This window comes from Neurospora tetrasperma (genome assembly GCF_000213175.1).
Source record: "Neurospora tetrasperma FGSC 2508 unplaced genomic scaffold NEUTE1scaffold_81, whole genome shotgun sequence".
Classification (NCBI taxonomy): domain Eukaryota; kingdom Fungi; phylum Ascomycota; class Sordariomycetes; order Sordariales; family Sordariaceae; genus Neurospora; species Neurospora tetrasperma.
The window spans coordinates 6,863,252-6,877,693 of NW_009799179.1; the positions used below are offsets into that span (position 1 = coordinate 6,863,252).

Consider the following 14,442-nt stretch of genomic DNA (forward strand, 5'->3'; position numbering starts at 1 on the left):
CTCTTGGCCCGTCTCCTTTGATTGCTCTCCTCAAGCTTCTGCTTCTTCCTTGCAACTATTCGCATAAAGCAATCATACCATCAAGACAAAACTTTGCAGCGCGCCATACCCTTGAACGCAGACTTCCTCAAGTCCATTAGATCAGCTTGCTGTTGCAGTCAATTGATCGACCCGCCGACTTTGAGACGTATCTCGTCCAAGGAACCCTCCGACTTAGCCGATCATCCGCAATCAGAACGTACTAACCTTCCAGGAGCCATTAACTTGAGTCTCTTGGAGCTCTTTCGGTTAATCGGAACTCCTCGACACCTTCAACCCCCCTAAACGGTAAGCACCATCACCTTGTGGAAATCTACCTCTATGTGTTGCTCAGTATGCTAACTATGGCTTGTTGACATAGTGGTACATACCTACTGTTTTATGGTCACAGTAACAAACATGGCTACTCCATCAGTCACGACACCTAAGAAGTCCCATACGGGTCTTTTCTCGAGTCGCACCGCCGGCGGCCGTGTGCCCTTGACCCCTTCTCCTCATCATAATGCGAACGTCAACTCTTCCCCTTTTAACAAGGACAAGACAAGCAACGATGGCCAGCGAGCACCTTCCAAGACGGTCTACCCTGGTAACATTAGCTCGCAGCTTGCACGAGCGGCCTCAACCAAGACCAACTGGGACTCGCCCAAGTCCAATATTGCTCGCGGAGCGTCGACTCCCAAGAAAGCTCTCGAGCTTGGTGTATCCGAGTTCACTCTCACCGGCACTGGCGCTCAGGCGCAGGAACAAACTCAGACAGCACCTACCCCGAAGCCGAAGAAGACCAAGATCAAGGCAAAGCCGATCAAGACGACCGTTACTCTCAATGCCGATCGCTTCATCCCCAACCGAGGCTCAAGCTCGGCTATTGCCAATGGTGGTTCCGGAAAGCTTAACATGCGGGATCAGAAGCGGCCAAAGTCCAGGAACGGCGAATCGTCCAACTCGACAGCCCTCGCCACTCCTGCAGATGATGCTACTGAGCAGCTTGAATTCGATTCCCTGCTCCTCGATGACGATGAGGCCGAGACATACGCCCGGCCATCTCCCAACACCGTCGCGTATCAAGACTCATTGGCTAATGCCTGCGGAATGAACGTCAACACTCGAATTTTGCAGTTTAAACCAGCTCCTCCCGAGTCCTCCAAACCCATCGATCTCCGCCAGCAATACAATCGCCCTTTGAAGGCCGCCAACTCGTCAGCACAATTCCGACGCCGCGTCGCTACAGCTCCTGAGCGTGTCCTTGATGCTCCTGGTCTGATTGACGACTACTACCTTAACCTATTGGACTGGAGCTCGGGCAACCAGGTCGCCATTGGCCTGGAACGGAACGTCTATGTCTGGTCGGCTGATGAGGGGTCTGTCAACTGCCTGCTGGAAACTTCTCCTGACACGTACGTGAGCAGTGTCAAGTGGTCCGGTGATGGAGCATACGTGGGCGTGGGACTCGGCACCGGTGAGGTCCAGATCTGGGATGTTGCCGAAGGCATCAAGATCCGCAGCATGTTTGGTCATGACAGTCGAGTTGGTGTTATGGGCTGGAGCAAGCATCTTTTATCGACAGGTGCACGAAGCGGTTTGGTGTTCAACCATGATGTCCGTATCGCCGAGCACAAGGTGGCTGAACTGGTTTCGCATACATCGGAGGTTTGCGGCCTCGAGTGGCGGTCTGATGGCGCCCAGCTTGCTACCGGCGGAAACGACAATCTTGTATCGATTTGGGATGCCCGGTCCCTTGCTGTTCCAAAGTTCACCAAGACCAACCATAAAGCTGCCGTCAAGGCTCTCGCCTGGTGCCCTTGGAACATCAATCTGTTAGCCACTGGTGGAGGTGCCTACGATCGTCACATTCATTTCTGGAACACCACTTCCGGTGCACGCGTCAACAGCATCGACACGGGCTCCCAGGTCACCAGTCTCCGATGGAGCCCTCACTATCGCGAAATCGTGAGCTCCAGCGGTTACCCGGATAATTCGCTCAGCATCTGGAGTTACCCCACTCTGGTCCGCAATGTTGAGATTCCTGCTCATGAGAGCCGAGTCCTCCATAGCTGTCTTAGTCCCGATGGGCAGATGCTCGCCACAGCTGGTAAGTGAAGTCTGTGTGAAAATAGCTGATTGAAGCTCATACTGACCGGGATTACTAGCCGCCGACGAAAGTTTGAAGTTCTGGAAGATCTTTGAGAAGAAGGCTGGCTCTGGTGCTGGTATCAGCGGCGCTGGCACATCTTCGAAGGCGACCATGGCGAAGCAGATGACAATCCGCTAAGCGCTTTTACTGTTTATATAACGACGTCAGCTTGGGTTGGCAGCGGTTGCTTTGTTTTCTCGGGTTACTTGGTCGTTTCAGCACGGCGTTTTGGAGGGTTTGACAGCTTTGGTTCCTAGCCCGGCCTGCACGAGGCCATTGGGTGAAGCGGGCACATGCATGGAAGGATTTTGGCTGGATCACGAAGTTATGATGACAAGAAAATTGGTATCAAAAGTTACATACTCCATCTGTACCTGATCATGTCAGATCGGTATTGTACGGTAATTGTTCAGAACCTTGCTTCTATGAACTGTTCAAGTTTGTATGGCATAGGAATATGTAGTATCACTAGAGTCGAGAAAAAAGAAAAATGGTACATCACCAGCGGGACGTCATGAGCAATGAATGGATTGTATCGGACTGTGGGTTGAATTGCGGCTTCACTGCCGGTGTTTACACGAGCCAACAGTGTAAACGATTTGCGCAGGTGAAGAGATTTGATCCCATATCAAATTGTGGAATGAAGCGATTCACCAGGTGCTCTGTACCTGACAACCCAGGGGGCATGTTGTTCGCTTCTAGGTATCCCGTCCTCGGGCCGTTATGACGGAGTGGGATTGCAGGGCTGCAGGGTTGCAGGGCTGAACTGTTGCAGGGCGCAACCTCAAGCTTTCAGCGTACAGGGTAGTCAGTCACTGCGGGCGCGTTGCCGTCAGACCGGCAGTGGCAGTAGCCGCGGCTCCGGCTGTTCAGGTTGGCGGCCGGCTGACTAAGCAGGGGGGTGGCCAGGGAAACTTCAAAGCGGGAATGGCAGGACAGTCTAAACTTACCCATTTCACCACACCTACTGAAGCGCCATCCGCTCGTGAATCAAGACAGCACATCCACGCTGTTGCAACACTGCCGAGCACTTCTGGATATTGCGCCTTACCAACTAGTAATACAATTCACTACGAAAGAGTTCCTAGAGTGCAGTCTGACGGCGGCTCAGAAAGCGTGAGAAGGTGGAAGAAGAAGAAGAAGTACCGAGCGCAGGTTTCAAGGACGAGAACCTCTCAAAAAGGCGGCGACTTCTCGCATCGTTGGATCCGCACAACCCACGAGTCCCCGACCACCTCACACTCACTCACGCCAACTCCACACACAACATAACATCTAGGCAGATCTCTCTCGTCACACACGCGACCTTTGGGATTCCAACAAAAATATCGCCAACTGTCTTTTTTGAGTCCGCGCTGAGAGACGACGGCGTAGAAGGAGAGAACAGCAGCAAGCAGGGCGTTCGGTTTGCTGACATAAACGCGTCCCCGTCATCGTGTGGAAGAATAAGACAAGCATCATAGTATCAACTGGAGGCTCTTGTGTCCCCGTCAGTCGAGCAGCCGCAAACGTCAACCCACGCAAACAGGCAATTAGCTCTTGTCCATCCCCTCGCCTCAGGAAGGCATCGTCAACAGCAGGCACGCAAGCCTCACCCAATCAGCCAGCACTCAATACGCACATCCGTCCATCACCTCCGCTCTAATCAGTCAGTCACCATGTCCAACGCGGCTGTCGGTACCGTTTACGAGCACATCATCAACGAGGTGATCAACGCTGTGCGCGTCGACTTCGAAGAGAATGGTGTCGACGATAGTGTTCTGGAAGAACTAAAAAAGGTGAACCATTTTTGACTTTCCCCGTCCTTCCCTCATCCGCGTCGCATCTTTCCTTCCCACAATGTCGATTCCCGGTGTTGTGTTTTGTCGTTTTTTTATGCCCTATACTATTCTGCATTCATTTCGATGAGCGAGCAAGCTCCAGCGTCAGTGCTACACTCGTTGTGTCGACGACAAGTGTCGGTTTCTCGACGTTGGCTCCCTCTGCGGCGACCTTGGCCTCCGCAGCGCAAAGAGAGGGTGGAGGAGCAGGCAGTATTCGGGGGCGGGCGACCCAGGGCCTTTTGGGTCTCTTTTTAAGTTCCCAGTCAGGCTTCCCCTCTCCCATGACGTCGCTTCCGATTGGACCATCCAAGTGCAGCAGCACGTGCCGCTTGCTGGTGGCCATCACGGCCAGTCAGCCCCAAGCCGCCCGAGCGCATGAATATGAACTCTTTTTGTACAGCATCCATAGTGTTTCGTCTTCTGTATCCCCAAAAGCACGAGCACCCTATTCCATGACACAGCAGAAACTAGCACTGCCTTTTCCTTGCTGGTAACATGTAACTAACGTGTCTTGATAGGGATGGCAACACAAGCTGTCCCAGCTCAACATTGCTCAGTTTCCTTGGGACCCCAAGCCTGAAGCACCACCGCCGGCGCAGGCCACGCAGAACACTTCTTCTGCCGTTAATGCGCAGGCGGCTGCTACCCAGCAACCAACGGCCAACTACACTCAGTCGACCCTGAGTCCACAAACGGCCGCTCAGTCCCCGTCTCTTCCTGGCGGCCAGCCCAACGGCAATGGCGTCGCTATCAAGAGTGAACCAGGCATGGCGAATGAGCCTACCATCAAGCAAGAACCGGGCACTATGCAGCCCATGATGCATCCCGCCTACCCTGGAAACAACGCTGCTCGTGGTGGTATGGCTGCCCAGCGGGCTGCCCAAGCCATCGCAAATCGGTACGGATCGCAGGCCCAGGCTTCCATCAACGCTATTCACCAGCAAACTCAACAGCCTCAGATTCCCGGACAGGCACCACCACCACCACTCCAACAACAGCAACAGCAGCAGCAGCAGCAGTTTAGCCCACAGCAGCAATACCAGCAGACTGTTGCCGCTCAGATGCAGCAGCGCATACCACAGCAGCCTGGGCAGCCTGGACAGCCGCAGCCTCCCAACCAGCAGAACGGTCTCGGTGGAGCGCAGGTAGATGGCTCCAGCGACGGATTTGACGGTGTCATGATGCGTCGCGATGCGGATGGCAATCCGGTCGAGATGGGTCGCGTCGAGATCGACAACCTGCTTCACGCCCAGCTTCTAGAAAGAGCCAAACAGAGGGAAGGAGGCGGCCTGATGCTTCCGTTGAAGGAAGCCACCAAGCAGAGGAGTAACGCCACCAAGAGTCGCCGTGCCGCCGCCGCCGGTGGTCCGAATCAGCTTGATGGAAATGATGAGGACGATGACGAATTTGACGAAGATGCCATCAACTCGGATCTTGATGACCCTGAGGATGAAAGGGATGACGACGACGAAGAGGATGAGGCTAGTGGCTGGATCATGCTCTGCTTGTATGACAAGGTGCAGCGTGTCAAGAATAAGTGGTAAGCATCTCTTTCATGAAAGTGTGATACGAGTCGAGGAAGCAGCTACTAACAATCTCTATAGGAAGTGCACCCTTAAGGATGGCGTCTTGACTGTCAACGGCAAGGAATATGTCTTCCATAAGGCCAATGGGGAATATGAGTGGTAAAAGATGCCCATGTTGCCCTTCAGACGGGGACATGGGTCTTCTTAATTAGCTACCAGCTGCGTAGCTGTTCATGGGCTTGAATTCGTGATTGGCAGCGAGTTTTTCTCAGGCCATACATACCCTCTTAACCCATGCCGGTATGATGATAATACTAGGGGGGTGGCATCTGGCGAGAAATAACCCTCCTACTTCTCTTTAGTTGCCTCTATAAAGGCAGGCTTTACTTGACGCGACGTGGAATTAGACTAGCTATCATCACATATGGGTACACCATGGTCTGAATGGGGAAAAGTTGGCATCGTTAGTACATGGCTGAGGGGATAGAAGGGACAGGAAAAGGGCGTCCAGGAGGAAGGACATTATAATTTTGTGATGAGCAGGGAAGTAGTGGGAATGGAAGGTACGAAGAGTTTTGGAGGGAATAAAGTCAGATGGGTATTTCTAGAGATTGGCGAGGTATGGTCTTCAAATACCTAGGTGCGAATTCCGGACAGCTTTAGAAATTATATTAAAATTTCGTCAGGCCCCTATGCCGACACCGCTACGTGTATAATTTTGTACAATTTGTTCTCATTGTGGTATGCGATCTACGGCATTGACTCCTCCCCAAGGGGGACGGTAGTCCATTATTAGTACTTGATTCACGAGCTTGACTTTCAGGCGTCGGACTTGGTCAAGTCAAGATCCAATCGCATCAACTTACATTATAGCTACGACTTGTAGCTGCAGGTTACATCTTGTACTCGAAATACGCAGTGAAAGTGCCACGACAGTTGTATTGCCCTTGTCCCGTCTCTCGATACATTGCCACCTGTAACACTCAAAATCGAAACATTTACACAAGTCTGAGGTCGACCGTCCATCCCAGTCCAAGTTGAGAACTCCGAGGTTTTGGGCGGTTTTGTTCTAGTTTTGGAAGGAGCTGTAAAAGTCAGGATTATGACATAAGAAGGCTTGATGGGCGGTGATTGACAGACCATCTCTCTAACCAAAATTGAGAAACGGTCGAATGAATTCATAACACTATGCCATAGCTGGTACCTTTCGAGTGTCGGAAGAGAGATGGCTAGAAGTCACAGCAGCCTCCTACATAACGTCAAATACTGACAGCTGGTGAAAGCTGCCAACCACCTGTCAGACAACTCGAGAATACCGGGGCACCTGGGATTGCGTAGAACACTCGAGCTCTCCCTCGCAAAACTCCATGTGGTCTTAAACAACATCGAAACCACCAGTCGGCGACGATAACAAACCCAAATTCGCACGCGCTACCCAAGAAATCAGCCAAGTTGGAATTTCGACGACGAATAGTAGTCGAACTACCCCGAGTTGAACTTTTCAGATCAAGTCAAGAAAATAAGCCCGAAAAGATGGCACCCACCGTTCTCCCTGCCTCTGGCAACCCGCTGTAAGTCCCGGCTATTGTTGTGATCGTTAGCACCTGCGCTGTATCAAGTACCCATGTACCTCCCGTCTCTCCTTCGTCAAGTTGAAGTCTTCAACAAGCTTCCGTGTTATCATCCTCCGCGAACATGTTTCATATTTCACAACACCTACTTTCTGCCGTTTTCAACGAATGTTGTTTGGTTTTCAGATGAACTTGTCATCCATGAACGGATTTACCCCCATTTCCGAGCCGCGCCCATCCTTTATGCTTGAACTCCAAAGCAGCTCATTTCCACACCTTGTTTCCATCACCACTGCACCAACAACCCCAGAGTTTACATTACACTTCTACACCTCCACTCGACCACCTTCCTCGATATCTACAATCATCACGCACCATCAGAAGTCTTGTCATACCAGAAATTTAACAATCCATTTCCTGTAAACTAACTCAACAACATAAATAGAGTCTTCTTCGACATCACCCTCGGCGGCGAGCCCCTCGGCCGCATCACCTTCGAGCTCTTCAAGGACGTAGTCCCCAAGACGGCCGAGAACTTCCGGCAGTTCTGCACGGGCGAGAGCAAGAACAACCTCGGTCGGCCGCAGGGGTATAAGGGGAGCAAGTTCCATCGGATTGTATGTCCCCTCTTTCATTCTGTTCTTTCCTCTTCATATTGTGTCTGTCCTCGTGGGAAAGATGGGGGAAAAAAAAAAAACGTGGGCCGGTGGTGAATGTTAACGGAAAGAAAAAAACCAGATCCCCAACTTCATGTGCCAAGGCGGTGACTTTCTCAACGGCGATGGCACCGGCTCAACTTGCATCTACGGCACCAAGAGCTTTGCGGACGAGAATTTCTTGCTGAAGCATGATACGCCTGGGTTGCTTTCTATGGCTGTGAGTAGTCTTTTCCTTCCTCTTCTTTCCATACACTCCTTTTTCCCTACACACGTTCCTCTCTCTCTCTCCTTCCACGCTTACCCTCTGTCTTCCTCCCTCTATATACCATCTACCTACCTCATCACATATCCACCCAGGGTAAAAAAAGAAACTGACTGAATCGAACGGAAAGAACGCCGGCCCAAACACAAACGGCTCGCAATTCTTCATCACTACGGTCCCGACCCCCTTCCTGGACGGCAAGCACGTCGTGTTTGGTAAAGTCGTGGATGGAATGGATGTCGTCAAGAAGATGGAGAACACCAAGACTGGATACCGCGGTAAGGACGTGCCAAACCTGGATGTGGTGATTGCTCAGTGTGGTGAGATGTAAAAAGGGGAGTTGGGGATTTGGAAACAGGTGATTGGATGGGCTGATGGTATGGGCGGTGATTGCTCCTTGGCGATCACAAAAGCACCGTTTGGGATGAAGATGGTAGGGCCGGAATACGGAGATAGACAATGATATCAATACCCAGGGATTACCATGTCAGATAGTATATTACTCGTGGACTTAGCTTGTCAATTTTCAAATCCCATGACCAGATCATCATCATCATCATCATCTCATACATGATAACACTCAACCCAAGCCAGAACACAGAAACAGAGTCCAAGTAGAATAATACAGGCCCGAAAGCATTTGAGATTCGGAGTCTACAGCAAAGCAAGACGCATAGCTACACAGTAGTATGAAGCCCATGAGAAATAGAGGAAGAAGAAGAAAGTATACGAATAACATACTTACCCATCAGGAAGGCGAGTGACTCTATCCTGCTTTTTTGTTTCAAAGAGAACGGCGAGAATGGAAAGCCAGATAAAAATTTGGTATGCGGTATCTTAACATAACAAGAAGAAGAAGAGAAGTAATGTGATTTGACCTTGAAAAACGGAGAAAAACCGGAAAAAAAAAAAAGATCCCGAACCCGCAAGATCCTTTGGCCTCTCCCTCGACTTCCTAACTTTTACAACTCCTGTCCTATCATCCTCCTGATCATCATCATCATGATCCAATGCAAAGTTCATTCCTCCCCTTACATGGCAGCTCAATCCCACCAAAAGCTCGACTCAACTTATGCCTAAGCGAGGTTGCCCTCTTTTTCAGATCTCTCTTTTCTCTTGTTTCGTCAAATCCGGCCGACCAGCCATGCAACAATGCCATGCTTCATGAATATCCCGTCTGAACCAAAACGCCAGAATGTTTTTTCCTCGTAAAAAATGGAATGTGAAGGAGTGCGTGGACTAGTCCTAATGAAGCACTGGTTTTCTTTCCTGAATTTGAATGGTATTCTGCGCGAACAATGCCCTTGTTCAAAACTGTAATCAAAGGGCAGATGAAGGACACGAAAGGTTGGCTTGTTGCCCACAACGGGCCGCGTTTTTCCCGCTAACGTTACGAACAGTGTGCCATTGTCGTGATCTGGCAACGGACTTCAATTCCTGCTAACAAAGCCCCATTGGCCTCTTCCGCGACGGAATCTGGCAACGCTCGTGGTCTGGTTGTATGCGGTCTCGTGGATGGTCGCAGTCATAATAGCAGTCTGGGTAGTCTCGGTTACGTAGACGGTAGATGCGGGTATGGTGATGGTCTGCGTAACCTTCACAAACTTGGTATTTCCGGCGACGGGAATTTGGCCGCTTTTTTCAGTCGGGATGTTGGTGCTAGCCGGTGCGGACACACTGGATTGATGAGATACAGTGGCTGGTATCGAAGTAGGGGCCGAGTTTGATGCTTCAGATGCCGATGAAACAGGCGTAGATGATGCTGACGGAGTGGGAGCGGTCGAAGAGGAGGCGCTTAGAAATACTCCGCCGGCGAGAGGGCTTCCAGATTGGGTTGCAGAAGGAGCATTAAGGTTACCTCCTACAGCCATGCTCTTTTGTCGGGCCATGTTTCTAGCCTGAATATCGTTGGAAATGGGAATCGGTACTACCTCTACCCCAATCAAACCAGCCATTGGGATATCAGCTTCGTTGTAGTCAACGCCAGCTTTCGCGGCCTTCCCTTTCTGCGGGACCTTGACCATGAAAAGATTCGCCATCTGTGATCGGATAGCAGCTTTGCTGGAGTCCGTTTCCACAAACTGCACGTCACTCTCGCCCCCTTTTTTGCATCCAGGACCCTTAACTTCACCAAGGCTTTCGTCGCACGGGTTGACAATCTCGATATCGACAACTCCGGTATAAATTTCGGGAACTGACACTATAGGGTCTTTGTACTCCTCGATGAAGGTATAAGGAGAGACGGCGACGCCCCGCTTGTGCGTTTGTGGCCAGTCCCAGACCCAGATGATTGTGTACACTTGTCCAATTTTGAGGTCGGCCGGGAGCTTGATGTCCGACTAACACATGAGGCGATCTCCCATTGTGGGCGGAATCTTGTAATTGGCCCGGCGGAAAGCTTTGATGCCTGTGGGGTCGCCAGATGTTTTGTCGACGGGCTCACGACATTGACCGTCGTCAAAGTGCCTGGTAGCCAAGAGCCTTCCCTTCTTATCGCCGCCGGTGCCATCAGCCGTCCATTTGAGGTGAACATCAGCGAAGCGGACATCGGCTAGGTCGTTGTTGGTCGTGCCATATAGGTAGATGGTACCCCGATTTACAGGTGAGTTCCTCCCGATATTGGGTGCTTCTGCGAGCGAAACGTGGCCGTTCTCATTGTATTGGACAGCTACCCAATCTCCTGGGGCAGCCTTTGGCATTGCATAGTCGACATTGTAGCTTTGATCAGTGAGGACTGCCCTGTCTGGGAAATAAAGGAGAGCAGAATCGAGTTTGTCAAGAAGCATGTACTGATTGTCCCCAGGTTTGTAAGCCCTCGAGTAACCCAGTGGTCCGACCAAGGTGCCGTTTGGTGCGATGCGCCTCACTTGTTCGGGCCAGGAATGTCCTGCTGAAAGTTGGGCCATGGCAAAAAGAGCGGCAACCAGAAGGCCCCGAGTGTCTTTCAGTGAAAATGTCTTCATGGCGTGCTGTCTCCAGAGACAAGGCCTGATGTTGCTGTAAAATTTGTTGTTTATCGAAAAGAGTGAGAGGCAGGAAGGAAATCGGCTTCAGAAAGCGAGTGCTGCAACACTATCGGCGTTGGGAGAAGAAGAGAATCGAGGTCTAAATTGGTTCGACGTCCAGCGTATAATATGACCAGCATGGGTACAAGAATGGAGAACGAGCGGGGTGACTCCTATTGTATTTGGTGTGTGCTTCTTCAATAGGCCATTGTGACGGGTTCCTGAAGTCGTGGGGAAATCGAAGGGACTTTTATCGACGAAACACAATAAAGAAGGAGGCAGGTGCGCCGGGTCGATAATGAAATTGTCCACCGGCCCAGGCGCGTGACGGGTGGGTCAAAGAAAAGTCGGAACGAGCGTCAAGCAAAGGCGGCGGCTGCAGAATCTGCTCGAGTCGAGTCGAGAAAACTATCGAGACGGTAGTGACCAAGGCCTGGTGTTGTTCACTTGCTGCCGTCGTCAAAGGAAGATAATTCTTGTTGTTGGAACCGTAGTTTTCGAAGTTGGAACCAGCCTTCTTGTCGATCCAGCCCACGAGGCCAATGCAGGGGGGGTTGAAGACTAAGGACTAAGGACCGAGATGATGAGGAGTGCGAACGATGATCAGACGGATTGTGAGAGCCGAGGTGACCGTGAATAAGAAAAGAGTATCACGCAAACCTGGGTAACGGTGGTGGATGCGTGATGCTCGTCCTTGGGACGTTATATTGGACGACACGGGAGAGTAGAAAAAGAATGTAGCAGCATCTAGATGCCACCAGCAGAACACACACCAAAATTCGGTAGCACGGCGGGATGCGTAACACTTGAAACCTCGGGGGTCCGAAATGAGAAGGAGCTTGTGTACGCGCGGGGAGTGCGTCACGAGAGAATGGTGTAAAGACGGACGGATGCAGTCCCAGGCCAACCCGTGTAAAGCACCCTTCCCGTCCTTCCTCTTTACAAATGACCTTGTTGCGCGCGGCATACCTAGAGGTACCTACCTACCTCTACCTAGTCATACTACGTATTGCCCTGATTGTCCATACCATCAAGCCAGCCATTGCCCATTACCCACTGGCGGCTGGCACATTGAAACGAAACTGAAAGGACGGAGCCCACAAGCCACCGACTGGCCCCTGGGGCTGGACTTGCTCACTGGATCATGGTGGCCGATGGATGCGACGTGGTTCACAGACAAGAAAGAGATGAATGGATGGAAATCAGATCAAAGTGGTGCAACTGCCCAAGCTGTTACAAGTTCGTTGGAGCCCATCTGCCATGTCGTTGCTTCCCGATCATCGTCGACGAACCGTTTGGTGTGGAGATGCGCTAGTCTGTTCTGAAAATGCAGGCACGCTGTCAGTTTGGTTGGTCGTCGCTTGCCCACCATGGCCGACAGCCGCAGAGCCAAGATGTAGTGGGGCGGCGTCAAGCGTGACATCAAGGGTCGGGTCCGGGTTGGAGCCCATACGCCCCACCTTGTCTATCCTCGTCATCATTGATCCTCCGCCACGTCCGCGTGGCTTGCTCCAGTCCAAATCTTTTTTCTTGTCTCGCTCCGTGGGCAACTCCAAGTCGTTACACCCAGCAAGATGCAAGAATACAAACGACGACTTGCCGTAGGTTCCTGACAGCCCGAGCCTAGCCTGATTATTTTGTTCTCTACGATTCTCCGGCGGCTGTCCCCCAGAGCTCTTCCAGAACGTGTTGACTCGCAGCGAACGTGACCATGGAAACTCCGCTTTGTTTCAAGGCCGAAGGAGATCAATGCGCTTCCCTTCGGAGCACCTCGTTGGTTGAAATAGCCGCCTAGCCGCCCGCGCTTCCAGGTATTTGATATCGAGAGGTATACGTATCAAACCCTTTCTTCTAAACAAAACGAAATCATTCTTTGTCTCACGTTGATGGGGATGGCGTTTTCAAGATACGCCAAATTCCCATTCGCGAGCGAAACACGAAGATCCGACCGAATACATCATGGTGTAAACTAAGCGCTGCATGGGGGTCCGATCTCATCGTCAAACCCCCTTGCTCTTTTATGCGCCGCATGAAGCTACAACCGCCGCGTCGATCATCGGAATAACACAACGAAGAATCCCATGCGCTAAAAGGTAGTAGTGTTCTACACACAAACACACACCTTGCCCTCTACCTATCCTCTGTGATATATTTATCACCCCTCGTTCGCCTCCCACTCAATGCCAAGTTCTCGTCATCCCCCATGTTCTTTTATATCAGAAACCGGACGAACTGTCACGCTACGCAGCCCTATCCGCCGTCTCCTCACGTGTCCCTTGAGGGGACTGTGTTTCAGCCTTCGCTTTGTGCACTTTTGTCGAGCCGGTGGGCAATTGCCCACCAAGTGTTTGAGAAGGGCGCCGGTCAAATAAGTTCCGTGGCTAACGACAAAGTTCGTCCGTCCCCAGCCTTTCTCCGAGAAAGGGAAAACTAGACATCAGGGCCAGGATACGAGGCGCTTCTCAGCTAAATTGTTATTGTTCTCCCTCGGATTTTGTGGCCAGTGACACACCCATAATCATATCAACAATGGCACATCCTAGCAGACCACGAAATCTACTGTGAAGGCTTCACGGACGGCTAGTGCACCGCACCCCGCCAAACGGTCATATCCGGACGCCGGTTGTGGTGACTGGTAAGCTTTGGATGTGTGTTTGTTTCGTTTCATGTCCCCCCATAACCCCTCCAGATTATTTCCCAGTGCAAATCCAGACTCGTACATTAGCGGATAATAGATAAGGTCCGTCCCGTGTGAGTGTTTGTTTGTTTGTCCCCCTCCTTCCACCCACATCCCGGACTCTGACGGTTGAGACATCCCTGGCGAGTGACAAGGGTCATTTGACAACCACTTGGGGAGTAGTGTAGATCACCTTACCACAACGATTCTGGCGAGGTGTGCGAAAGAATTGTTCAGACACACTTGCGCACTGAAACATAGCCGATAGTGTTCGGTTCTTTTTTTTTTCTTTTTTTTTCCCTTTCTTTCTTTCTCCCTTTTTTTTTTTTTTTTTTTTTTTTTTTTTTTTATTTTATTTTTATATTTTTTTTTTTATTTTTTCCGAATGGCTCGGAGATCAAAGGGTGGTTGATTGGAAGAAAGGACGAAGACTAAGACAAAACCTCAGAAGGGCGATTCATATACCCCGCCAACATTTAAAATGCCATTGATTGCACTTTCCAGCATCTCCTTTTCTGCCATAAATCTGACGAGCCAACTTGAAGATTGTCATGGTGAACTACAATGATTTCTCCCAGCCATTGCTCAGCCTGGTTTTTCATCTATGTTCATTCTTTGAATCCCACAAACTGAATGTGAAACCCAATTTCAAAGCCGTACTCTTCACTTATCAAGCAAAAACCCATGGAAACAGAGTCGTCGTTTGATGATTAGATNATGGCAATGCACAAGTGCTTTGTCTCATTGTG

The 14,442-nt window shown here is 50.8% G+C and overlaps 4 protein-coding genes across 4 annotated transcripts; 3 read left to right on the top strand and 1 right to left on the bottom strand.

Moving 5' to 3' along the window:
* Positions 1–438: 438 nt before the first annotated feature.
* NEUTE1DRAFT_91974 (WD-repeat-containing protein slp1) lies at positions 439–2,649 on the top strand (the record flags this gene model as incomplete). Its single annotated transcript, XM_009858365.1, has 2 exons — positions 439–2,128; positions 2,187–2,649. 2 exons carry the CDS (start codon positions 439–441, stop codon positions 2,306–2,308), a joined length of 1,812 nt encoding a protein of 603 aa, XP_009856667.1.
* A 1,179-nt stretch (positions 2,650–3,828) lies between these two features.
* NEUTE1DRAFT_91976 (uncharacterized protein) lies at positions 3,829–6,204 on the top strand (the record flags this gene model as incomplete). Its single annotated transcript, XM_009858366.1, has 3 exons — positions 3,829–3,948; positions 4,512–5,533; positions 5,598–6,204. The coding sequence occupies 3 exons, from the start codon at positions 3,829–3,831 to the stop codon at positions 5,680–5,682; spliced, it is 1,227 nt and encodes a 408-aa protein (XP_009856668.1).
* Positions 6,205–7,052: 848 nt separating this feature from the next.
* Positions 7,053–8,348, top strand: NEUTE1DRAFT_91978 (uncharacterized protein; the record flags this gene model as incomplete). Its single annotated transcript, XM_009858367.1, has 4 exons — positions 7,053–7,090; positions 7,536–7,707; positions 7,829–7,966; positions 8,142–8,348. 4 exons carry the CDS (start codon positions 7,053–7,055, stop codon positions 8,340–8,342), a joined length of 549 nt encoding a protein of 182 aa, XP_009856669.1.
* Positions 8,349–9,441: 1,093 nt separating this feature from the next.
* On the bottom strand, positions 9,442–10,974 carry NEUTE1DRAFT_150451 (uncharacterized protein; the record flags this gene model as incomplete). Its single annotated transcript, XM_009858368.1, has 2 exons — positions 9,442–10,310; positions 10,356–10,974. The coding sequence occupies 2 exons, from the start codon at positions 10,972–10,974 to the stop codon at positions 9,442–9,444; spliced, it is 1,488 nt and encodes a 495-aa protein (XP_009856670.1).
* Between the last annotated feature and the right edge of the window lie 3,468 nt (positions 10,975–14,442).